Source organism: Hibiscus syriacus, unplaced genomic scaffold (assembly GCF_006381635.1).
Source record: "Hibiscus syriacus cultivar Baekdansim isolate YM2019G1 unplaced genomic scaffold, ASM638163v2 tig00116965_pilon, whole genome shotgun sequence".
Classification (NCBI taxonomy): Eukaryota; Viridiplantae; Streptophyta; class Magnoliopsida; order Malvales; family Malvaceae; genus Hibiscus; species Hibiscus syriacus.
The window spans coordinates 5,820,938-5,845,728 of NW_024063490.1; the positions used below are offsets into that span (position 1 = coordinate 5,820,938).

General features: G+C 35.6%; 3 protein-coding genes across 5 annotated transcripts; 2 read left to right on the forward strand and 1 right to left on the reverse strand.

Moving 5' to 3' along the window:
- The first annotated feature begins 3,602 nt into the window (after positions 1-3,602).
- LOC120191250 (ribosome maturation protein SBDS-like) lies at positions 3,603-5,965 on the forward strand. The gene is made up of 5 exons (XM_039194236.1): positions 3,603-3,764; positions 3,858-3,987; positions 4,093-4,293; positions 4,561-4,728; positions 5,312-5,965. The coding sequence occupies exons 1-5, from the start codon at positions 3,631-3,633 to the stop codon at positions 5,807-5,809; spliced, it is 1,131 nt and encodes a 376-aa protein (XP_039050167.1). The 5' UTR covers positions 3,603-3,630; the 3' UTR covers positions 5,810-5,965.
- A 5,122-nt stretch (positions 5,966-11,087) lies between these two features.
- On the forward strand, positions 11,088-11,672 carry LOC120191146 (thioredoxin M-type, chloroplastic-like). The gene is made up of 3 exons (XM_039194131.1): positions 11,088-11,292; positions 11,335-11,420; positions 11,463-11,672. Exons 1-3 carry the CDS (start codon positions 11,088-11,090, stop codon positions 11,670-11,672), a joined length of 501 nt encoding a protein of 166 aa, XP_039050062.1.
- A 208-nt stretch (positions 11,673-11,880) lies between these two features.
- LOC120191249 (transcriptional corepressor SEUSS-like) lies at positions 11,881-20,133 on the reverse strand. Of its 3 annotated transcripts, none has more exons than XM_039194233.1 (10): positions 19,896-20,133; positions 18,056-19,321; positions 17,854-17,973; positions 17,607-17,655; positions 17,192-17,406; positions 17,035-17,103; positions 16,552-16,649; positions 16,217-16,310; positions 15,856-15,925; positions 11,881-12,959 (listed from the first exon to the last, which is right to left on the reverse strand). In XM_039194233.1, the coding sequence occupies exons 2-10, from the start codon at positions 19,064-19,066 to the stop codon at positions 11,992-11,994; spliced, it is 2,694 nt and encodes an 897-aa protein (XP_039050164.1). In that variant the 5' UTR covers positions 19,067-19,321; positions 19,896-20,133; the 3' UTR covers positions 11,881-11,991. The 3 variants fall into 3 exon arrangements, with proteins under 3 accessions (XP_039050164.1, XP_039050165.1, XP_039050166.1); XM_039194234.1 differs by having other exon boundaries at positions 19,781-20,133; XM_039194235.1 differs by lacking the exon at positions 19,896-20,133 and adding an exon at positions 19,572-19,709.
- Between the last annotated feature and the right edge of the window lie 4,658 nt (positions 20,134-24,791).

Below are 24,791 nucleotides of genomic sequence, written 5' to 3' on the forward strand. Positions count from 1 at the left end.
GCTTGATAGACATGTTCGGGGAGTATTTTCGGGAAGTATTTATGGAAGTTAGCCTGAAACTTTTCATCATTTATAAGATCAAAGACGTAGTATTGATACTTATGTTTCAATTGAGACTATTATCGACACATACGAGACATTTAAAGCGGTGTAAAAATCGAATTTAAAATGGTTCGAAACCAAACAAAATTAAAAAATAACGAATATATCTTGTTAATTACAAAAGTAATACATAATTTCACCTCTCTGGTTCTTTCTCTATGCTTGACTAAATCCTTGTCACAAAATTAAAATAACATAAAATAACATAACAATAAATATGATATCAAAAATTAAAATAACATAAACTTAAATATTAGAAAATACAATTATGTAATTATGATATTTAAATTGCAAACGAAATAATGTTTTCCGTTGTGATTGATCCTAGGTTCTCAAGTGGGTTTGATGGAACGAGAAGTTTCCTTAGAAGTTTCTCGAATTTCATGTACAAGTGAAGTTCTGGGTTCTTGAATGGAGGATGTCATCAGAATAGGATGTCATTTTAGAAACAATAAGTTTCTTGAGAATGTCAGGTTATTCGTGTTGAAGAAGGTTCATGAGATCGGCGGGTTTGATGGAGAGTGAATATGGCTTAAAAATGGAATTCAGAAATCACGCCCACAACTAAAAAACAGTTTTTTCCATCCAATAACTTGTTTGTTTCGATTTATGACTGGTTTAATGGAAGAAGAGGACGCCATCGGAAGAGGATGTCTTTTGAGAAACGATAAGTTTCTCGAGAAGGGCAGATTACTCATTTTGAAGAAGGTTGAAGAGACTGACATGTTTGATGAAGAGTGAATCAAACTCCAATTACATGTTTATTTGGATTGACGGTCGGTTGAGGACGCCACAGAAGAGGATGCCTTTTAATGACATTATTAAATGAAAACCCATTATGTCAATGTGAAAGATGATTTTGATGAAACAAAAAGTTTCTCGATAAGGTCATGTTTGACAGAAGAAATGTGAAAGATTTACCCATGAATTTCAAAGGGTGACACCCTTATAAAAGGCATTCTCTTAGGGTGGTAAAAATTATAGAATCGATATTGGTATAAAGATCTCTAAGTTTCGTGCCAAGTTGTGCAGCTAGAAGTGGAACCCTTATAAGTGTATACCCCGCGTTGTAATTTAGAATGCCACTAAAAGAGGATACAATATATAGAGAATGACCTCATTCTCTGTAAAATGTGTTTTGTATTGAAGAGACACCTCACATTTTGTACAACATGAGATCCACAAAGATTACTGATGTGGCAGCGCCATAGATTCTTGACCTGGCAAGAACCTCGCTTTTCATAGAATGCGAGTTTACCAGAGATTCCTGACGTAGCAGCACCCCTAACGTACACATCCGATTTGACTTGTCAATTGCCTCGCGTTATGGAAGGCACACGATTTTATAATTAAAAAATCTATAAATACAAACCATAACCATATTGGATGTATAGCTTCGTAAAAAAATAATTTGATGGCAAGATTTTCTGCAACTATGTTCAATTCGAGAACTTATTTCTACACTTCCTTCAATTCCAAGATCAAGAAAGATGGGTTATATGATTTGATTTCAACAGAGCTAAAAAAAATCTACAACATGAAAGATGTTTTCATTGTAAGTGAAACTTTTCGTTCTTGAGCCCGACCCTGAATCACATTACATTTTGACATTATCAAATGCAAACGACTTTCGGAAGATGTTTAGGCTTACACACGTGTCGCTAGTATAAACATCGAGTTGACTATAAAATTTCAGGAAAAAACATCTTCATCAAGTAATGCAATAGCTTCTCGATTTTCACAATACCAAGAGGACTTAACTGTCGGGAGAAATAACAAATAATCGAGGAACTTAATTGTCATACCTTAATTTTGTCCGAGAAATTTGGCTTAAAGTATAAGCCAATTGTTTTCGAGGTCATTGGTGAAATGATTTGATGAATTCAAAATTAAATTTAAGAACATGAGAGAAATATTACATGATGAATCATTACGTGAGCACATGAAGATTAAGTTCGACTTCATGGTCAGTGATGGGAATAATGTGAACCCTTATGCTGAATTGCTAAGTGTTGCCTTTGGGTTGAACCGGATTTTCTTAAGGTTTCAAAACGGTGCGTATTTAATTTTCCTTGGAAAGAGATAAAACAACTTTTAATCCTTAAAACTTGATTTTTTTTTCTCGGTTTAATCCTTAAACCATTTTTCTTTATATTAATTCTGAAATTTGATTTTTATTATTTTAATTCTGTGAAATTTATATTTTCATTTCTTATAGAAAACAAAAATAGAAAAAAAATGAGTTTAAGATTAACGCGAATAAGAGTGAATATAATTTGACTTATTTAAAAAATATATATTTTTCAACTTGATATGACTGTAAAAAAATTCAACTTGAATTGATTAAACTCATAATTATATAAATTCGACTCGATTAAAAGATTCAAATTCAAGTTTAGTTATAAAATAGAACTCGAACAATTTAATATTTTTAAAATTAGTGGATTTATTTTCAAGTTTTAGTCAAGTACTTCAACTCTATTATACATATAAAAAAATATGAAGAATGTATATGTAAATTGTATGTAATTATTGAAAACTGTGTAAATTATCGAATAGTACAATAATATTATAAATATTTACAATTAAATTTAAATAGAAACTCAAATTGATTCTACTTGAATTTCATAAATTTTAAGTATAGATATTAATTATATTTATAATTTAATGAGGGACATAATTATAAACAATAAATGATTATTAAAACAACTATATAAATGAGTTATAGTCGTCAAGAAATAGATAATCTCGTGTGTGTTTATCGTCGTCAGAGTTTATACTCAAAAGAAATACATCTAAAAAATATTTTTCCATTTAAGTACGTTACCACTAATCTTATATTTATTGTTATTTATGATTCTGCATGATTAGATCCTGGTATGGGTGAGCATTTGATCGAGTCGATTCAAAATTTTTTGAGTATTTTATAACTTGGGGTTGACTTGAAATTTTTTCGAGTCGAGTTTGTAAAATTCAATTCAAGCGAGTTAAGTCAAAATTTCAAATTTTTATTTAAATTTACAATATTATAACATTATTTAATTCTAATTTAAATCATATTTTATAATTATATACAATACATATATTTTTTTTGTATTCTTTCATATGTGATTTGCATATACCATACAAAATTAAGGGACTCGACTCAAACTTGAAAATCAATCTACTAATTATTAAAAATTTTGAGTTATTCAAGTTGTATTTTACAACTCAATTTGAACTTGAATTTTTCCGAGTTAAATTGAGTTTATGAAATCACAACTCAAAATTAATTCGAGTCAAATTTCTTCAAGTTGAGTCGAATCGAATAAAAAATCAATTTTTCGAGTAGATTTGAACTTTGCACACCCCTAGATCCTGGTCTAGATTATTTACCCCTAAATTCGAATTAAGTTTAAAGATAAATTTAAAAAAGTGAGAACTTTAGGGATTAAAAGTTGACTTATCCCTAAAAAATTACCCGAAAGAATCTGGTATAAAAATAGGGAGAAAGAAGAAGTGTGCTGGAGAGATCGAGAGAGGTGAAAAATGTCGAAAACGCTGGTTCAGCCGATAGGGCAAAAGCGGCTGACGAATGTGGCGGTGGTGCGTTTGAAGAAACACGGCATGCGATTCGAAATCGCTTGCTACAAGAACAAGGTCCTCTCCTGGCGTTCTCGGGTGTAAGTTCTTCACAAATTCTATTCTATTTTTTCTTTTTTGCTCTTGAAATTTGATTAATTTTATTTAAAGAAGTAAGGAATTTATTGTAACAGAGAGAAAGATTTGGACGAAGTGTTACAGTCCCATACGGTTTACTCCAATGTTTCGAAAGGGGTTCTTGCTAAAACCAAAGATTTGGTTGCTGCCTTTGGAACTGATGATCAGACTAAAATTTGTTTGGAGGTAATTCTAATTTAGTATTTTTTTTTAAAGGAAAATTAATTTTGATTTATTTTCTGTTTGTTGATATGAGGGTTTTTTTTCCCTTTTTGTTTTATTGGACGGTAGATTTTGGATAAAGGGGAGCTGCAAGTAGCTGGGAAGGAAAGGGAATCGCAATTTTCGAGTCAGTTTCGGGATATCGCAACTATTGTTATGCAAAAGACTATCAATCCCGAAACTCAGCGCCCTTACACCATTAGTATGATTGAGAGGCTAATGCATGAAATTCATTTCGCTGTTGATCCCAATTGTAGCTCCAAGAAACAGGTCACTTGTTGCTGTAGTAGTTGTCATTTACGATATTTAGTTAGTATCGAAACAAATTGATGAATCTTTCATGTCATCTCTAGAAATGCCTGTTAAGCTTGGGTGACGATTTCTTCTATATTAATTGATGCCAAATACTAGAAAAGTCTGGCCATCTGAACATACAGTCGGATGTTGGCTTGGAATATTATTCTTTTATTTGAATTTCATGTATCTTATGTGGTTTTCTTGTGTCATCTTCATGGCCTAACAGTGTTTATTTTGCAGGCTCTAGAGGTTATTCGTCAGCTCCAGAAGCACTTCCCTATAAAACGGTCGCCCATGAGATTAAGACTCGTTGTTCCTGGACAAAATTTCCGGTCTCTTTGTGAGAAGCTAAATGAATGGGGTGTTACCATTGTTTCAAAAGATGAATCCGGAACTCAGCTTTCAGTTGTAAGTCCCGAGTAGTAGCTGCATCTTCTATTACCTAGGAGAAGTTTTCAACTCTTCATTTAGTCATTTTATCCTTTTTCTCTTGCCTTTAATTATAAGTTCACTTCACTTTTAGCATTATTTATCAAAATATTTAAAAGTTATGTGAAAGTGATTCATTCAATCCATCGAAAGTGTTTTCGGACCGCCGGCATGATTTACTATGAAATTGAAATTGGAATTTAGGAGATTTCTTAAAAGATAGTTGAATGAAGTTGGCGTGTTGTTATTTTGTTTGTTTCGATTTTGTTGATTGTAAAACTACATGAGTGAAGCAAAGTGATGGGATGTATATAACCATACATAAGCTTAAACTTTGGCAAATAGACAGAAACCTGTATCCAGTTAAGAATTTTACAATCATAGTAGCTCAATGCTTCTCGCACCTGTAATTCCCCTTTGACTCTTCTCCAGTGTCCATAGATGCTGTTTTGGGATTGAATTGATTTTTGTACGTTACTAAGCTGTATGATTTATGTGGTTTACCGTTTATCTAGTCATTTTCTTGTCCAAGCCCTCAATCTTTCATTTGCTTGTTTTTCAGATTTGTGAAATTGAACCAGGACTTTTCCGAGAATGTGATGGCCTTGTGAGGAATTCACAGGGTAGATTGGAAATACTTGCAGTGTCTGTGCATGCCGAGGGGGATACACAGGTGGATAATTATGATGATGACGATATGTCATCACATCTAGCCAAGGATTCAGCTGAGTCAGCATCGTCTTGTTTACCCCCGGGATCTTCTGATTTACCCCCGGGATCTTCTGATTCGGTCCTCCAACTAAGCGAGAAAATGCAAAAACAAGCGACCGTCTCTTCAGGAAATGAGAATGCTGAAGGGGAGGCAAAGCAACACAAGTGCAGCACATGCAATGCATTTGTGGGGGATTCAAAGCAGTACAGGGATCACTTTAAGAGCGAGTGGCACAAGCATAATTTAAAACGCAAAACCAGGCAACTTCCTCCTCTTACTTCAGAAGAGTGCTTAGCTGATATGGATTTGAACGACTCGAAATCCGATTTGAAGGATTATTCATTTTGAGTTTGTGGCTAAAACTTATGGGGTGCAGATGGCATTTCTTCTCTTTTACAATCTTTAGTTTGTTTCTACAGCTGGACATGAACTTAGTTGTAAATTTGGATTGTTATTACTCGGATTAGGTATGAGTATTTGATATGGATGTTTGAATGAGTTTCATGGAAGATTAGTTCTTCCATGGAGATTTATTGTTCTTACAAGAAAAATCTAAAATAAGACGTCTTTCATTAGCAGGTCTTCTTTTTCAGATTCTCTATCTTTATATTTCCTTTCCATTTGTTTGTTCTGGATTAGGGTTCATTTTCATTTTCGATATTTGAATTTCGTTTTGAAAGTAAAATTAAGTTTGATGATCTACAAGATTTAGGGTAGATAAATTAAGTTTTTTTTTCTTAATGTTATTGTAAGATGTAAATGTTTTACATATATTTGTTATATTTCCTTTTGATGATATTGCGGTCGTTTTTCGGTTGGATTCTGGAATTGGGTTTTGATTTAGGAAAATGGATTAGAGCAGCCATCGATTACTTTAAAAACATTTAGGTGGATCGGACACCATCTTATCTGATCTGCGTTTTACCATAAATGTGTCGAGTTCGGGAGTCGGTTACGGTCAAGGAATGATTAGCACCCTTGAACCGCCCTTTCGATACCAATTAATTTGTCGGTTGTCTTTATGGCGAAAATTTAAATTTAAATTTAAAAAACTTGATTCAAATTACTTACCTTTTGATTGATTGGAATTTCTCTAAAAATGTCAAAAAGAATGTTAGATTGCAAAAATAAAAATAAATAAATAAATATGAAAAAAAAGAAAAAAATTATAAAAAATATAAAATCAAGTTCAAAGAAAAAACATAAAATCAAGTTTAAAGAAAAAAATAACGAAAAACAATGACTAAAATAAAATACAAGACTAAACATAGGACATAAAGCATGAATTACTCCATTTTAAATATTGAAAAATAAAAGGGACCAAAATGAATAATACACAAAATCATCAATTAAATTTCTAAATACACCAAATGAATACTACACAAAATGAATACTTTCAAGTCAAGGCTTGCATCAATATAGCTGTCTCGTAAAAATCAAGATTCACCTATAACAACAACCAAAATGGCTAAAAGGAAAAGCAATCAAATTAAGTTTGATATTTCAAGATACTCAAAGCATGGATGATAGGCTCAAGAGGTTACATTTTGACTTTCCGCTCTGCCTGGACAAGGTTTAACAAAATAACAAATCAAAATTTGCTTCTTTTCCCTTTAATTTGTCATCTTCTAATATCACCGAAATGGATAGGTGAGGAAATTTCAGAATCCTATGGTACCACTGCAGATCCATGACCATGTCCATGAGTGGCATGCGTATGAACATGAACATGTCCCTCATGGTCCCCCATCATCTCCTCGTCACCATTCACCGGCAAAGCCTTGTTGAAATGCGACTTCTTGTAGCAACTCGTCGCGAACGTGTCGATCATCATCGTGGCTATGGCCGAAACCATGGTGAGAAAGCCGGAGAAAGGGAAAACACTCCAAGGCTTTTCGCTGAAGCAAGGGCTGGACAAGGACTTGTATCCGTCGTGGAGTATATGGACAAAGGCGGTGGCGAGAATTACACCGGCAACGAGTGCTTTGATTAGGAAGAAGACGTTGTTTTCCGGTCGAAACGTCGTGATCTTCTTGGCGAGAATCGGGAGCGAAACGCGCCGAGAGCACCGACCATCAAGATCGATGCGATGGCGACGAGTTTGAATTTCAAAGCCTCGGTTCTGTTGCTGGCATCGCGACGAGGAAGCAGCTCGTTGTCACAGGTACACAGCACCTCGGTCAATACGATGACAGGAAAAAGCCCCAAGAGCTCTCGGATTCGCTCACCTCGGTCCCCACCATCGATCATCTCTATACACAAATGGAAAAGAAACGAATTTAAAAACTCAAACCAAAATCAAATTGATTTTGAAGTTAAAATGGAAATTGAAAGAGTGGTGGTGTGAGTCGTAGGAGAGCTCAGGGTCTTCGCCGGCAATAGTGGAATCGGGATCATTTTTTATTTCTTTCAATGGGTGGTTGTTCCCAAACAAAACGCTGCTATTTCACGACCCAGAAATACCGGTGTTGTTCAGAAAACAGCTTCTGTGCAGGGAGATCATGGTGAGAGAAGAAAGACGAAAAGAATTCAACTTTTAGTTTTTGGGAAATCTTTGAAGTTATCTCTCAGAAGAAAGGAAAGGAAAGGCTGCCATTTGGGTGGAGATTTGAGAATGTGTTATGTAAAGCTATTCCCCCCATACTCTTGAAATGGCGAGAATTGAGAGCGGAGGAGAGGAATTCCATGCCCAGAATTCAAGAATGTTCCCCCCTTTATTGGTTCTGGATCCATGGATTGTTAAGGAGAGAGAACGAGGGAAAATAGAGAAGGAAAATATAACTGAGAGAGACGTGTGAGGTGGAGATAGTGGGGTTAACGGGTTAAATCTACGAGATAATGTGTTGGAATTATTTATTTCACGAGATAACGTTCTCCCAAGATTAATTGTTGAAGTAGGACGAATTGCACAGTGTTGGCCGTAGATCGCCATGCACTCCCAACGATAGGTCGCTATGCACTCCGGGCGACCAAGGAGGTCGCCATGCACGCTCGGCGACCTTGTCTCCTTGCATGGCCATGTGATATTTCTGCACGTCCCGCTCTATGGATGCAACGCATGCATGAGGGAGCATAGGGTTAAAGCTTGGTCGTCGGGCAGGAATCTCCCAGCTATGACATGCAGGGCGTGCAAGGGTTAAAAGCTTGGTCGCCGGGCATGCATGGCGACCTCCTTAGTCGCCCGGAGTGCATGGTGACCTAGGAGGTCGCTAAGAGTGCATGGCGACCTATGGGTTGGGTTGTGCATATCCCATGCACACGATCATTCCCTCGTCGGAAGCTGCCACGTCGTAGGTCGCCCGGAAGGTATGGCGACCTACGGCCAACACTGTGCAATTCGCCCTACTTCAGTAATTAATCTTGGGAGAACGTTATCTCGTAAAATAAATAATTCCAACACATTATCTCGTAGATTTAACCGGGGTTAATGGGTACGTGGGTGTTTTGTTTATCTGTTTTTAACTTACGTGGGGTGCAAAAAATTTTTTTTATAAATTAATGGTAAAAAAAGTGTGTCTACAGGTGAATTCAGAATTACATATAAATTGTCAATAAATAAGCACAAAAAATAATATATGTATAGCTTCATCAATATAATTTATTCATATTATTTATAATTGTAAAAAATGAGTGATATTTAATTTTAATTTAATTTACTTTATTAAAAACATGGTAATCCTATACAAAATTTGGTTAAAAATATAATTATAAAATTAAATCAATAAAAAAATATGATTATAAGACGAGTTTATTTAATAAAAATTAATTTTGAAAATTATTTTCAGAAAAAATTGTCAAACAAAGGAAAATGATTTACACGGTTTCATCTAAACACTGGAAAATTTATTTTTCAAAAAATATAATTTATTTTCCAGAAATTATTTTCCAGAAAATAATTTCAGTGGAACATATACCTTAGTAACAAGTATTTGGCAAATGTAAGAGAAGTTTTCTTCCTTTTGATTCTTTCAAACATTTGTGAAAGGGCACTGCAATATCTGAATTTATACCTATTAGATCCACCATAAAAAACATGTCTGCCTTTATGCAAATTGGATAAGCTTCAGTATCATAACTGTTTCTTGGTGATCCTTTGGTGACTGTGAAGCCCTTTTGTCTTCTCTATCTTATGTTTATTGTTCTTTCTCTATGATTTGATTAATTATTAGTAGCTTTTATATGATTGTTTTTCTTTTAATTCTTTTAGTAATGGTACGAACCAAATTACCTCAATGATTAAAGGGATGTTTGTTGTTCCTAAAGGTCCCAGATTCGAGAACCACCGCCTGCATATTTAGATATTTATTATCAAATGATTTAGAATCTTTAAAAAAGATCCTACTTATAATCACCTCAGTCTAATAAAAAAAAATTCTCTTTAACAATCGACAGTAAAATTGTACAAAAATTAGAAGAGATAAATATTAAACTTTCGTAAAAATCCGATGACACAAATTTAAAATATACATATTAAATTTTATATTTTTTTAAAATATATTTAAATTAAATAGACAGATAAGGATACTAAAACGTGATCGCAATTTTTAGAATTTTAAGTTCTCATTTTATATATTTTTTAATTATTTTATTAATTATTTAATTTTATTATCTTTAAATTTTAAAATTCTACATCTTTAAATTTCTAATACAATTTTCTTAAACCTATCCTCTCCTTACCATAAAATCACGTGAGTGAAACCAAATATGAATTATTTTAAACACAAACAGAAATGGGCAAACATATGATTTTCCATTTTCTCAAAATTAAAAGGCTTATTAGAAAATAAGTAACTGAATTATATCATATTTTCAAATAGATGTCAAAGTTTTTTTTCCTTCCGTCCAAGTGTCTAAAGTTACAAACGTTATAATTGTAAGTACTCGGACTGTAATAGAATTTTTATTTAAAATAAAAAACATAAATATAATTCTTTTAAAAAAATCTAGAATTTTCTCAAATTAAAAAAAACCCCAAAATCTTTTAAAATTCTAGTTTCAATCCCTTCGCCACCGTTGACTGCCCGAAAGAACACCCAACAATCGAAACCACCTACTCCAACCTCTAATTACACTTGCACCGCCGTTGGATGTTCGACCGATTGTGAAAATAAAGGGGTTTTGGTCGTCAGTTGTCGATTAGTCACACGTCGTTGGATGGTCGACCGATTGACGGCAATGGCAACGGCCGACAATGGCAAAGGGATTGAAATTAAGATTTCAAAAGTTTTTTTTTTTGTAGTTTTGTAATATTTTGGGTTTTTTTTCTTTTAAAATTTATAATTTTAAGCTTTTCTAATTTAAATAAAATTGTATAAAAGAAACACGTGTCCTTTAACAGCAGAATTTAACGGCTATTACAGCCGAGACATCTATAATGATAATGCTTGTAACGGTCGATCCTGAATGTATCAAGAAAAAGTTTAGACACCATTTTAAGGAAAAGTGTATTATTTGTGCACTTATTTTCTAAATAAGCCAAATTAAAATCATAAAATATTATCCATATGGAATTTATACTCTCTTCCAGCACCTCGCATTCAAGGTTTACCAAAAGCTAGGCGCACAAGTTTCGAAATAGCCTCCCACAAACAATAAACATCTTCCTTCCACACTAGATTATCAAAGTATGGCTCTGAAAATCTGTTTCCAACTGAGCTCAGCCTGCAACACAAGACCCACTGTGCTCCAAACCTTCCATCATCATTCTCCATCTCCTAATAACATCCATTTGCACACATTTACCGGGTCCAAATCCAATAAACCCACTTTATCATTCACCAGTAGATCCCAAAAATCCAGGCTTGTATGCAAGGCCACTTTATCATCTCAAAGTAAGCATCTGTTTTGCTCATGTATTTGATCTTTTTTTTCAGGGTTTCAAAGTTTTTATCTGCAATTTGCAGTTGAGGTGGTGACAGAAGCAAACTGGGATGAGCTTGTCGTCCGCAGCCAGACGCCGGTTTTAGTCGATTTCTAGGCGCCGTGGTGTGGACCTTGTTAGGTGCTTGATCCTGTTATAGCTGAATTAGCTAAAGAGTACGCCGGGATGATTACTTGTTACAAGCTCAACACCGACAGTCCCCAAGCATTCCGACAAAATTCAGGACCGACCGTGCTGTTCTTCAAGAATGGAGAGAAGAAAGAGAGCATCATTGGTGCAGTGTCCAAGTCAACCATTGCAGACAAAATTGAGAAACATATCGATCCCTGAACTTTGAAACAAAACCTTAGTTTCTTGTAAGAACTCTACATGGTATGTTCATGCCATGTTATATGTCAGTTTCTTTTATGTATCATACATTCAACATGACATGATCTATGTTCTGTAATGTATCATCCTTTTCACTGTCATCCCCAACGCTTGTGCTGTAAAAAGTAAAATAATCATGGAAAACAAATTGATAGGAAACTTGAGCAACTTCAAAGTTGCTTTTTTCATTGATAAAAACACTGCTATAAGTTTACACAGTGGGAGGGATCATATATAGTGTAATCAAAGAACCCATCAGCTTCTTGTTGCACATACTTCTTCATGGGGAAGGTTTCCAATCAAATTGATAATTATTAAAGCCGTTAACTGCTTCGAGTCCGTTCAGTAGCTGGTTTCCGATGACCTGCTGGTGGTGCTCATGAACCCGAGCCATCTGTGCCATACTGATCCTTCCGTTCATGACAGGGTTGTTTCCCATTGTTGCTCTGATTCCATTCACTATAGCTGACTGGCCAATTCCCCCACTCATCGAACTAAACCCAACACCACTAACTGAATTATTGTTGTTGAGTGCCCCGTTACTGATCAAAGGGTTGCCGCCGTTCAGAACTGTGTTGTTGCTTGGTGGTAGCATCCCGTTTACGCTCTTCACTTCATTGCCTAGAGTGCCGGTGCCGACCATTCCACTGGTGTTACTAAGTTGGCTAGACATTATTTCGTGAATGATTTTCTGAACAGAGCTTTGTGAATCATTGGGGTCAGCCTCACCAGAAAGAGCCGGCTGCTGCATGGGCAAGTTTATTGCTGGAGAATTTGCGGAACTCATGTGACTAGAAGCCACTAAGGCACCGTTTGGAGCTTGAGGAGGATTATTAGACGAGGAAGGTGTCGGCGACTGAAACGGAGAAGGATTTGCTTGTGTCTGCGGTATTGTGGTGGAGGAACCGGGGGACGGAATCTGAGCAGAGTTCCCACCATAGGGTCTGCTTGCATTATTCATAGAATTCTGCTGCCTGGAGCTCATGAAATTATGGTGTAGATGTCCAGAAATAGTACCGGCAGATGTCGATGTAGATGCTACATTAAGCGAGTTATTCATATTAACCACACTATTGTTAGCAGCAACTTGCATCCCGGAAGCCTGGGCATTAGTTTGATCACCATTAGAGTTCTGGGCCATCATTTGCTGTTGTGATGTCTGCTGTTGTAGCTGTTCCTCGGGCTGTTGAGCTTGAGCATGAAAACCAGACGAAGTTCTCGTTCTCCGAGGAAACTTAGCCAAACTCTCTGAGGATAAACAAAATATATGAGATCGATCGTCAAGCTAAGAAATCATAGAGCCAACATGAAAACAAATGAATCTGGAGCTACACTTGCAAAGTTCTTATTTCCCACACTATTTTCAATGCTTATAGCTAAATGAACACGACAGGTTGTTAATAGCTCAAAGCCAAGAAACCTTTCACAGTGCAAACTCTAAAGCATAAGAAAATATCAGGCGAACACAAGCTGGCAGTCAACCAGCTTATAGAACTCCCATCGAAATCCGGTTAAAGGTAAACTAACACAAAATTTTTTTGAATTTCAAACCTAGTGAGAGAAGCGGGAGCTTCTCTCTTGGTTCAAGGTGCATTTATTTTCATCCATCATTTCATCTTTACCATTGCCGTCCGCCGCCACACTCCGTCATCCGTTCACCGCCATTTTTCCTCAGGATGTTCGTTTCCTCACTCTGATTCCATTTTCGAGGTTAGTTTTTCGAGAAAGTCAGTCTATCGGCGTAGATCTAAACGCCGATTTTCTCCGCCGTCTGTCGCCAGTTCTCCGGTTTACCACTGGGCTCGCCGTGCACGTGAATAAATCCCTTCTATACGAGCGTCCAGACTCGTTGCCAATCTCTGTGAATCAGTCTTCGATCGTTTTGTCAAAACAGAACAAGTCATGGGTCTGTCAAGTTGTTCTCCCGATCTAATCCATTTATGAGGGTTTGGTTGAAAGACAACTACGTATTTTCATCTTTCCTCAGGTTCAAGTTTCTACCTGTTGGACTCTTTTCATCACCTCCACCCTTCTCTCTTCGCGTTTAACCTTGACTCTCATTCTGGTTTAAGGAAAATTCAGACCCAAGTTTTTCCGGAAGTTCAAGGACCATCCCATTCAAGAATTGAACCATTCGAAATTCCAGTTGCCTAAGAGATTCTCCAGAAGGTGCAGAAAAAACAATTTATATTCTCATGCTGGGTGCTGAACTTTTTCTCCAGCAGAGACCTTTGGTCCAAGCTCCTCCGCCCTCTGCAGGTGCGCCTTCTCCGTCATCTCACCCTTCTCATCATGACGAGGTTCGTACGATCTTCATTATGGGTCTGCCTGAAGATGTCAAAGAGAGAGCTGCAGAATCTACTGAGATGGCTTCCAGGTTTTGAAGCTTCGCAAGTGAGTTACAAGGGAGAAAAGCCTAAGAGTTTCGCTCTATTCTCAAATGCAGAATTTGCAGTTGCTACCAAGGATGCCCTTCAGAAAATGGTTTTTGATGCTAAGTTTAAGTCTTTTCTGCACATTGAAATGGCAAGGAAGAATCTTTGTTGTTAAAAGAGAATTAGTTACAGCTTTTGATGGTTTAGACAAGTATGGATGTGATCTTGTTCCTCCATTACTGCCAATGCCAAATTCAGCTTCTGTAGCATCTACTAGTATTCATGTGTCTGGTAAAACTGGGTGTTGCGATGGAAAATCTGTAGTAGATGGTGTCTTCGAGGGAACCAAGGAGTCCATCACAAAGGGGTGCAGTAATGACAAGTATGGATGCTACACGTTATTTGTTGAAAATTTACTAGAAAAGATCCATTGGAAGAGGTTTGGATCTTTATTTTGCTCCCACGGTCGGGTACTTGATGCTTTTATTCCAGATAAAATAAATTCAAAAGGAGTTCCTTCGCTTCTATCGAAGAAGCAAGGAGAGCGACCTCAAAAATGAATGGCTCTTACATCGACAATAGCAAAATTGGTGTTTTTTTTGGCTAAATTCAAACCTCGTCATTCCTATTGGAGAAAGTCTTCGACAGGTGTTCTCCGCAAGTCCGGGATAGAAGATGATTCGAGTAAGAATCATTATATAAAATTAAAGGCGTTATAGATGTAGAAAAACTTCAGGTGTTGAGCAATTGTCTGGTGGGGTGGTGCAAATACTTTATCAAAATCGGTCATCTCGCTAGACAAATGCATGCGAAGGGCCTCACTGGCTTCTCCTTAATGAGAGCTGCTGGAAATGCGGTATTAATGATTTTCGAAGACTCTGCTTCATTGAGAAGTGTGAAGAACGATAAATCAGAGACTCTCGCAGAGTGGTTCTCCATAGTAGAAGCTTGGTCAGAGAGTTTGGTATTGGAGTGTCGCCGAGTATGGTTAGTTTGCGAGGGTGTTCCGTTTCACGCATGGAATTGGGATACTTTCAAGAACATTGCTGATAGTTGGGGTCAGTTGCTAGCAATCGATGAAAGCTGTCAGTCACCATCATCCATTGATCGGGCAAAAATTCAAGTCCTCGCAAAGGCTGGTGCGAGAATTGATGCGACGTTGGAATTGAAGGTTGGTGACAACTCCTTCAAGATCATGGTGCATGAGATAGAGCCTTCATTCAAGCCAAACTCTTGGGCTCCTAAAGAAGACGAATCCCATTAGATCTCGTCTCTCCAATTGTGGTTTGATTTAGTTTATATGGTTGTAGTTGTTGCTTCCCTTTTTATTATGTTCTCTTGGTTGTCTTAATCCTATCGATGGAGGTGTAATTAGAAATAGGTGATTCGACTGTGACTTTGGATGAGGTTATATGAGGTTAAGGTGTTTGTTGTAATGGTGTATATCACCATAGGAGGATATTCCGGTGTTATCTTTTGTATTGGGTATTATTATTAATAAACTTTGAGGTACTCTTTTCTTCCTTCCAATGTTCGTTAACATACTTCTTAGTATGTGAACGAATACGAAGGGAGTTTTTAATGAGACCTCCAACTTCTATCAAAAAAAAAAAGGTCAACTAACACAAAATGGAGGGTACGAGAAACCCTGAAGAGCGGTTCCAAGATGCCTGGACCGGTACTTACAAGTGTTTAGAAGTATATTTAAAACTAAAAAGCCAATGAGAAGATAAAATAAATTTAGCAAGGTAGATCTTGTCAAAACTTACCCATGGGTCCCATCCTCGTTTCTCTACTGTAATCGATCAAGTCTTTCATACTATTAACCACTTCAGATATCTGTTAAAACCGCGATAAAATAAGGAAATAGTGCATGAGGAGACTACATTTCAAAAGCAAAATTCTTCAGGAAAAAAAAGGAGATCAACTATAAAACTCGATTCTTCATGTTTTAGTTTTTCCCATTGCCACTCGTTAACATAATAACCAACATATGCAAGTACATTAAGTATGGAGCCGTGAACTAAAGAAGATTATAGAAATTGGTATTTTTTAGAGGGAAAATACCGCCAAGTCAACCTTTTGGGGGACATAGAAAAAGGTAGAGCAGATGCAAAAGCAGGAAATTACCTGAAGACACCGCACATATCTCTTTGTATAACCCAAATCATTCACCAATGGCACTTCCAAGGCTTTAGCCAATTGCCGAGCCGATGCTACAAACCTGAAGTTCATTCATAGCTTATTAGAAATCCATGCATGCAACATTGGTCAAACAAACATGTAATCTTATAATTAAATTTTGATAAATAGAAAAGACGTAGATGAATATACTGCAAGTTGATTTTGTCTTCCCATTGCACAAGAGTGTGTGTGTGTGTGTGTGTGTATGACCAAGACTCTAACCAGAACATACGAGACTCTGCATTTACAGTCTTTATCAAGCCGAGTACTAAAGGACATACAAGTTACAGTTATTCTGCAAATCCGGAGCAGATAAATTTGTTGAGGCGTTTTGAGTTGCAGCTTGATATTTTTGAGCTGCGGCCCCAAGCTGACTAACCTGTACCAATCACAATTCCAACCATGAAAAATGACAAAATACCAGAGAAGCAGCAATCATACAAAATAATAGTTCACTCGTAATTTAGGGAAATAAGAAGAAAAATTCGATAATTTGGAATCATCATTGATATGATATTTTCTAGATTACAAGAATGGTTCAGAATGAAGATTTCATGCAGCCGGTCAAAAAATAGAAAGACACCCTAACTTCTTGATATAATAATCTTATAAAAGCAAAACAAAAATGAAATATTACAAGTTGATGGATCTCGTGTTCTTAAACTCAATCAACAAGTCGTCGTAGATTTCATACGCTCCAGATATACTATGCATACAGGTCAATAGCATATATCAGACATTCTCAAGCTAGAGAGAATCACAACCTGAGGTATCAATAATCTCCTAGGGATGAGTTCTTCATGACGCCGAGCACAAAATTCCCAAGAACATATCTGATGAAAATAATTAAAGAGCCAAAACTTGGTTAATGAGACCCCTGAATGTTCAAAGTCAATAAAAACGATTATCTCGATATGTAACCTTTAGATCTGGTGAGAAAACTATCCGAAGTTGACCATCACGAACAACACGAAGCTGCTCGAAAACACTTTCTTGAATTGCTTTTGCATAGTCCAACACAATTTGGCCAGATGAATTCTGATACTCACGGGGCATATCAACATATAGAAGTTCTTCTAAAGTACCACTTTCATATTTAATTTTGAAAAGCCTGGGGAGAACCTCGACAGTCGCCTCTGAAAGCACCATAAGAAGATATTAAATATACAGTAGGCATGGATAAATTAGCCGCAATAAACCAAAATATACGAAATTATGACTTTTAAGTTTGTTGACACTTGACATTCCATTAGAAGCACTAATACAAATGACACTAATATATGATGGAAAACTAATTCACCAACTACATCCCAAAAGAAAGAAGAAAGGAGCATACCAAATCCACGCCCAGGCTTCCGATTGCATATTTCACAGTGCCATACATCCTGTAACAGTTATACGGAAGTTTAGTCATCCTTTAGCTATTAGAAACAGAAAAACATAAACATATAAGATGGCCAAAACCTGATGACAATTTCATCTATAAGGTGAGGAAACAAACAAAGATGTAAAGTTCTAAAGATAATGACTTCATTCAATTACATAAGAATGCCAGACATGGTAAGTTTTAATCAGCAGCAGACCTGAGGGAAAACACCAGTTGTTTGGCGGCCACTTCCATACATAGAAACACACCACTTCTTTTTGGCATTTGGTGCAAAGTACTCGGCAACAAATTTTCTCCAAAATTCAATATTGTTGTCCTACACAAAAAACAGGAATGTTACATCCACAAAGCCACTCAATGCATGTGAAAATAGATCTTTAGGACCATCGAGATCTTACTTCAGGTCTATGTTGTTGCTGATACATGTAATGTGTCAGACGTCGGGCACACATCCCAGGCTCATATGCTGATTTCACGGGTGATCTCAAAGGCAAATTCTGCTTTTGAAACTGCTGCGGTAATTGTGTCCTTTGTTGAGGCATTGCTTTCAAAAGTTGTTGCTGCTGTTGAAGCTGCAAGAGTCTTTGTTGATGCAAAAGATTAATTTGGGCAGCAGCTGTTTGCGGGGACTGCCGTGACATTTGGAGTAACTGCTGCTGTTGCTGATGCAAAAACAATGACTGATCTGAATGTTGGGGCTCCATTTTCACCTGTGGCAAAGTTCTTGTAGGCACGATTTGTTGTGGTTCCAATTTGACGGGAGCAAGATTTCTCAGCGATTGCAACTGCTGTTGCTGCTGATCATTAGCCAGTTGTTGTGGCTCCAATTTGACAGCCCCAGCACCAGCCAACCCTCCTCTGATAGATTGAAACTGTTGTTGTTGTTGCTGCTGCAACTGTCCTTGTTGGGTGTTGTGAGGTGCAGTGACTTGTTGCATTCCCGTGTGACCATGTTGGAAATGTTGCGACTGGGGTTGTTGGGGCTGCTGTTGATCCGGTGAAATATGGTTACCGGAAAGGTCTGAAAATTGTTGGCCTTGAACTTGGCCAGACGATCCAGGGTTTGCCATGTTTGACGGCACAAACGATGATGACGGGGCATTAAACCCCATCACGGTACCTACATTCGAAAGTGGTTCAGATTCAGCCCCCGTGTCAATACCTCCACGTTGACTGCTCCCAGGACCCCCATTCCCGAACGACTGATTAAGAAGGGAAGCCACGTTAGGCACATTCCCGAGCATATTCATATTGTTAAACTGTGTTCGAGGGGACACTAATGAAGAGAATCCAGATTGAGACGAAAGACCACCGCCTTGCGATCCTAACATTCCCGAATTCGTCCGCAAAAGAGAAGGCGGAGCAGACTGTGCACCACCTATAGGTGTTGAAGGCCCCATGGGCACCATGTTTCAACAATAACTATCTAAATCGCACTCACAAAACTGCAACAACTATCTAAAACAACATGAATTTGAACAAAATAAACTACAGTTACAGAACAAATCACGAATATATCGCCATAGAAAACAAAGAACTCAGCGGTTTATCCCTAACATGTCTGCTTTCTGTGCCTCGATACAAGCGGCCCCGACAAGGAGCTCCGATTCTGAGCATTCTAACATTGCAGACAAGCAACAGTTGAATGGTTTTCGCATGAATTCCTGTAGGGGGAAAAAAGAACAAGAATCTTCAGATCCACTGAAACATAAATCATCCCGGAAAAATAGTAACAAATAGCACAAAAAAATTAATACTTTCAACCAAAAAACTGTAACACTAGAATCCAATAACCATAAAATCAAACTCCACTCAAATCTTAAAGAAAAACCCAAATCTCCAAAACTAACAAATTTCATCAAAATCCAACAAAACTTACTTAAAAGTTCAATAAAGCCATGAAAATGAACTTACCAAGCTCAAATTTTTAACCTACAAAACCCCCAAAAATTGCAACTTTATTAAAAGAAAAAACTATTGTTCAACCAAATACATTAAGAAAAACCATCTGAACTCGATCCAGCCACTAACAGCACAAATCAATGACCCAGACTTAAAACCCCACAAAAGAAAGAAAGAAAGAAAGGGTCAAAGCTGCAAAGACTCTAGGAAGACTTACTTACCAGAGTTTAAAAAATCCCAGAGTTACTGTGAAAAGATAAACAACGAAGGAGGATAAGAAACGAAGTAAAGAAAGTTTCCCAAATCTTCAAAGCTTTGGTTTCAATCAAAACATACCCAAATTGCCTTTTAAACTCGCTTTCTATTCGATTCTTTAACGTTTTCCTTCAATGAACTGAAGCAATTAATATGGTTTTTACTCACTTCAGCAGAAAAGGGGGGGGGGGAAGGAACTTGTTTTTGCTCCTCTTTAAATCAATTCCTTGTCTCAGTACGTGCCCGGTTCTTCTTCGGCTTCGCTGTCTCTAGAGAGAGAGAGAGAGAGAGAGTTTTGTATTGTCCTTTACGGACGTCAAAATTGCATTTCACTAGATTGAATTTTCTTTTTTTTTCCCGTTTCATTACTTCCTTAATTTAGATGGGATGAATGTGATGGTGATGGTGATGGTGATGGGAAGCTTTCAGTTACATACATATATACATCCATGATGGATGATGGGATGTATTAAAGTGACGAACTTGCTTCGTTGCATGTGAATGCTTAGACGGAAATCGTGCTATTATGATTGTTTCTAGGGTAAACTATGTATTTAATCACCTAACTATTATTTTGTTTGTATTTGGTCATTCAACTTTTATTTCTTTCAAAATCACACTTAAAGTTCTGTTTTGATTCTACTTTAATTATTCACTATTAAAAATTAATAATGATATTAACATATCATCATAAGATAGTATCACATAATTATTAAAAAATAAAAATATTATCACATCAACAGTTATGTTTATTTTATCACATAATAAAAAACACATTAATTTTTTACTCCATTTTAAGTAATTTTATTTAAATATTAGTATTAATTATTAATTTAGGTATGTATTGCTATATAAACACATTAATTATCATATAGATCAATACTCTTTGTGAGCAAAATGACGAAAAAGCCATAACACAAACCGACAACCGATCCTTCGCTGTTACCAACTGTATCATTTGTAATGATGAAATGTAGCCCACATATCCCATATCTCTGCTCATATTCTATTTCAATTTGACATCTTTACCCTTTCTCCTCTGCATCAAACAACAATTTGAAAAGATTGAAATATAATTTAAAAATGAAGAAAATATTTTTTAATTATAATTTTTAAGATAATTTAATTCACGAAATATAAGATTATTTTTTAAATAAAACTACCATAAAAAATGGCTGTCCCTTTTTTCCCATATGTATGGGGTAAGGGGGAGGTAAGATAGTAGGCTGCCCCCAACACCAGGTTGAGAGCAGCTTCCGTAGGAGACCTCCAAATTATGAAATGCCCTCCGTGGGACTTGATCCCACGACCTCAAGGTTTAGACCATAATGCTTACATAATAAAAAGAACTAGTCATTAGAGTCACTATAGTTGATACATTAGGACATAAAAAAAATATATGCTTTTATATATATATATATATACTACGATCCAATTACATAACGTAAAACTTTTTAGTTTTACACCATTTTAGGATGGTTTGATTAGGGGAAATCAAATACTAAGATTAACAATAGAAAATAATAAGATGTATACTGAAATAAATAAGGATTTAATCTCAACTTTTGATTTCTCATCATCCAACGATCTTAAAAATGTGTAAAACTAACATTTTTACACTAGTTGTAAGTGGTACTAAACCCTATATATGGATAATATTCAATTACATTGTATAAAACTCTTCTAGTTTACACATTTTTCAGGACCATTGAATGAGAGAAATTAAAGACTGAAATTAACAATAGAAAATGAGAAAATATTCACTGGAATATTCATCGACGACGACTCTCTTCCTAAACTAAAAAGAGTGAATCGTCAACAATTGACGAGATAAACTTGTTTTTGGAGATTTTTCCCATTAGCAATTGGTATAATGAACGTGGTTAGATGTCTTGATTCAGACCTTGCTAAGCTAATCTTTTAAGGCCAAAATAATAGTGTCGGCCATTTTCAATCTAGCCTCCTTAGAGACCCTAAAGGCAACCACAAAAATAACCTTGACAATTTTAATAAATGTAGGTTCATAAGAAGACCTAAAGGCAATGTCTTCTCAGAAAAGTTCCCCATTAAGAAAGTTGAGATCATAATAATAAAAATAAACTTCATAAATGGTAGTCATTAGAAACAGATGGGTAAAAGAGCCATCAACGTTATCGGAAGTAATTAGAGTGAAGCGAGCTAAACTAACTTTGGTATATTAAAAATATAATTAAAAATAATTGTGACTTTATTTTGGTAAATTTAGGTTTTTCATTTGGTTTGAAATTTGGAGTCGTCATCGATTTTTGGGTTGGTAGGTCGAATACTTAAAAACGTTTTTTAAAATAGTTTTTAAGACAAAAATTGGTATGCGTTTACCAAAGATTTATTTTTTTTAGGATTCAGGAGTCGGTTACGTGTGAGAAATGATTAGCACCCCCACGACGCTCAAAATTGATACATCTTGATTATACGTTGTCTAAGTAGTAGAATTTTATATATTCAAATCCTAAATTTAAATTACAATCATTTTTATTTCAATGAATTTTGGAACCTAATTCATTTCACTCGTTTTATTTAAAAATTATATTCTCTTATTACGTGAATTAATTTAAATTAAAATCCAGTCATATTAGACGTAATTTCGTTAACTCACGACGTAAGATATAATTGCCTTTGAAAAAATAAATGTATAATTCTTTGATACAACATGACATATATAAAGATGCGTGAAGTGTCAATCGTATCAAATAAATAAAACTAAGTGGAGAATATAAACAAAATAAAATAACTAAATAAAAATAAATAAATAGACACATAAAATAATTAAAAATGAATATTCTATATTAAAATAGTTAGGTGAAAATAATATATCAACTTAAATATATATATATATATAATATAAAAAATAATACTTAATAAATAATTATTTAAGACAAATCAAATATATATTTAATTAACTTAAGGAATAATGTAGAAATTATTTTTTATTCTAATAACCTTTAGAAGGACACCCCAGATATTTTAAGGTCTTCCCTAGATTAGTCGGATAATTAACGATAATTACCTTATAATTTTAATATTAGTAGTAATAAAGTTTTGATTAAAATACTAATACTAAGTTCTATAAAAAAAATATTATCCTTTTTATATTAATATATACAGATAAAAAATCTCTAGAAAAATCTACCCATATAATTATATTGCATATGTAATGTTATATATTTAAAAGTATTCAAAATATCACTTAAAACAATATATATATATATATATATATATATATATAACATCCATAAAAAATAAAAACAATTATATATGTAACAATATAGGGACTAAAATGAAACAATACAAAGATGTGAAGGGCATTCGGAGAATTTATTTAACACTAATATTTTCCAAATACTTAAACTATATAAAGTGACCATAATGAACACATGATAAACATCAAAACACCAAAACATAAATTATTTTTTTGCATTACTTAAACGGGGGACTAGAATACAAGGATTCATGAACTAAGGGTCATAGTCAACAATTTATCCCAAGTCATAGTCATCAAACACGATGACTAAAATGTAAAAGTACAAAATATAAAGCTCAGAATATAAACCTGAAAAATTCCATCTAGTGACTAAAATGAAACTTTTCAAAAATATGATGGCCTCTCATGCAGTTTGAGCAAGCATTCCACACATAGAAACCCTAGCTTCCAAAATGACATCGTTTTGAGGGGGATATATACCCCTTTATAGAAAAATTTCAGCCCTACTTTTCATTAGCCTTTACCCGACCATTTCCCCTCTTCTCACATTTTCTCTTTTTTCGTTTAGCCGAAAGGGGAGATGAATTTCCCCTTCGACCACCTCCTTACGCAACTCCGGTGAAGAGCCTACGACTTTCGTCTATCCCCTAAACTCCATTTTCAAAACCTTAGGTAAAATAGCCACCTAAAACCTCATTTTCGACCCTCTTACTCCCCCCATACAAAACCCGAAAGAGAAAAATGGTACATTTGGTGCTCGGACGACCTTCTTATCTCCAACGAAGCAAAATTATTCGAATTCGAGAGGTAAAACACTCATTTTCTTTTTTTTATTTCGAATCCTCACTAGTTTTTCTTTTTTCCGACTTTTCCTATTCAAAATGGCTCATTCCCTCTGGTTCAAACTCTTTTCCCTTTTATATGAATCCCTTGTTGCATGTTATGGTTTCTCTAATCTTACAACTGATAAGACAAGATGTGATTATACCAGGTATCAACCGGATTTTTAGTCCCTGTACTATTTGGCGTTTAGTTGTGGTGACTTTTGCTTGCTGATGCCATTAATTTTTCTTTTATGACTTGATCGGATAACCATGTCTTTTGTGAAAGTTGAATCTTCTTGAAATAAGTTAATTAAATGAGATCACACATGGGGTACCCCTTGAAATTCTTGACTTATGTCAACTTGTTTTTCTTGCCCCAAAAAATTTTGGCTTTTCTTGCCCCAGCTCAAAATATAAAGTGACTAAAATGAAACTTTTCAAAAATAGGATGTCCTCTCATGCAGTTTGAGCAAGCATTCCACACACAGAAACCCTAGCTTCCAAAATGACATCATTTTGAGGGGTATATATACCCCTTTATAGAAAAAAATTCAGCCCTAATTTTCATTAGCCTTTACCCGACCATTTCCCCTCTTCTCACATTTTCTCTCTTTTTTCATTTAGCTGAAAGGGGAGATGAATTTCCCCTCTGACCACATCCTTGTACAACTCCGGTGAAGATCCTACGACTTTCGTCTATCCCCTAAACTCCATTTTTGAAACCTTAGGCAAAATAGCCACCTAAAACCTTGTTTCTGACCCTCTCACTCCCCCCACACAAAACTCGAAAGAGAAAAATGGTACATTTGGTACTTGGACGACCTTCTTGTCTCCAACGAAGCGAAATCATTTGAATTCGAGAGGTAAAAAACTCATTTTCTTTTTTTATTTCGAATCCTTGCTATTTTTTTT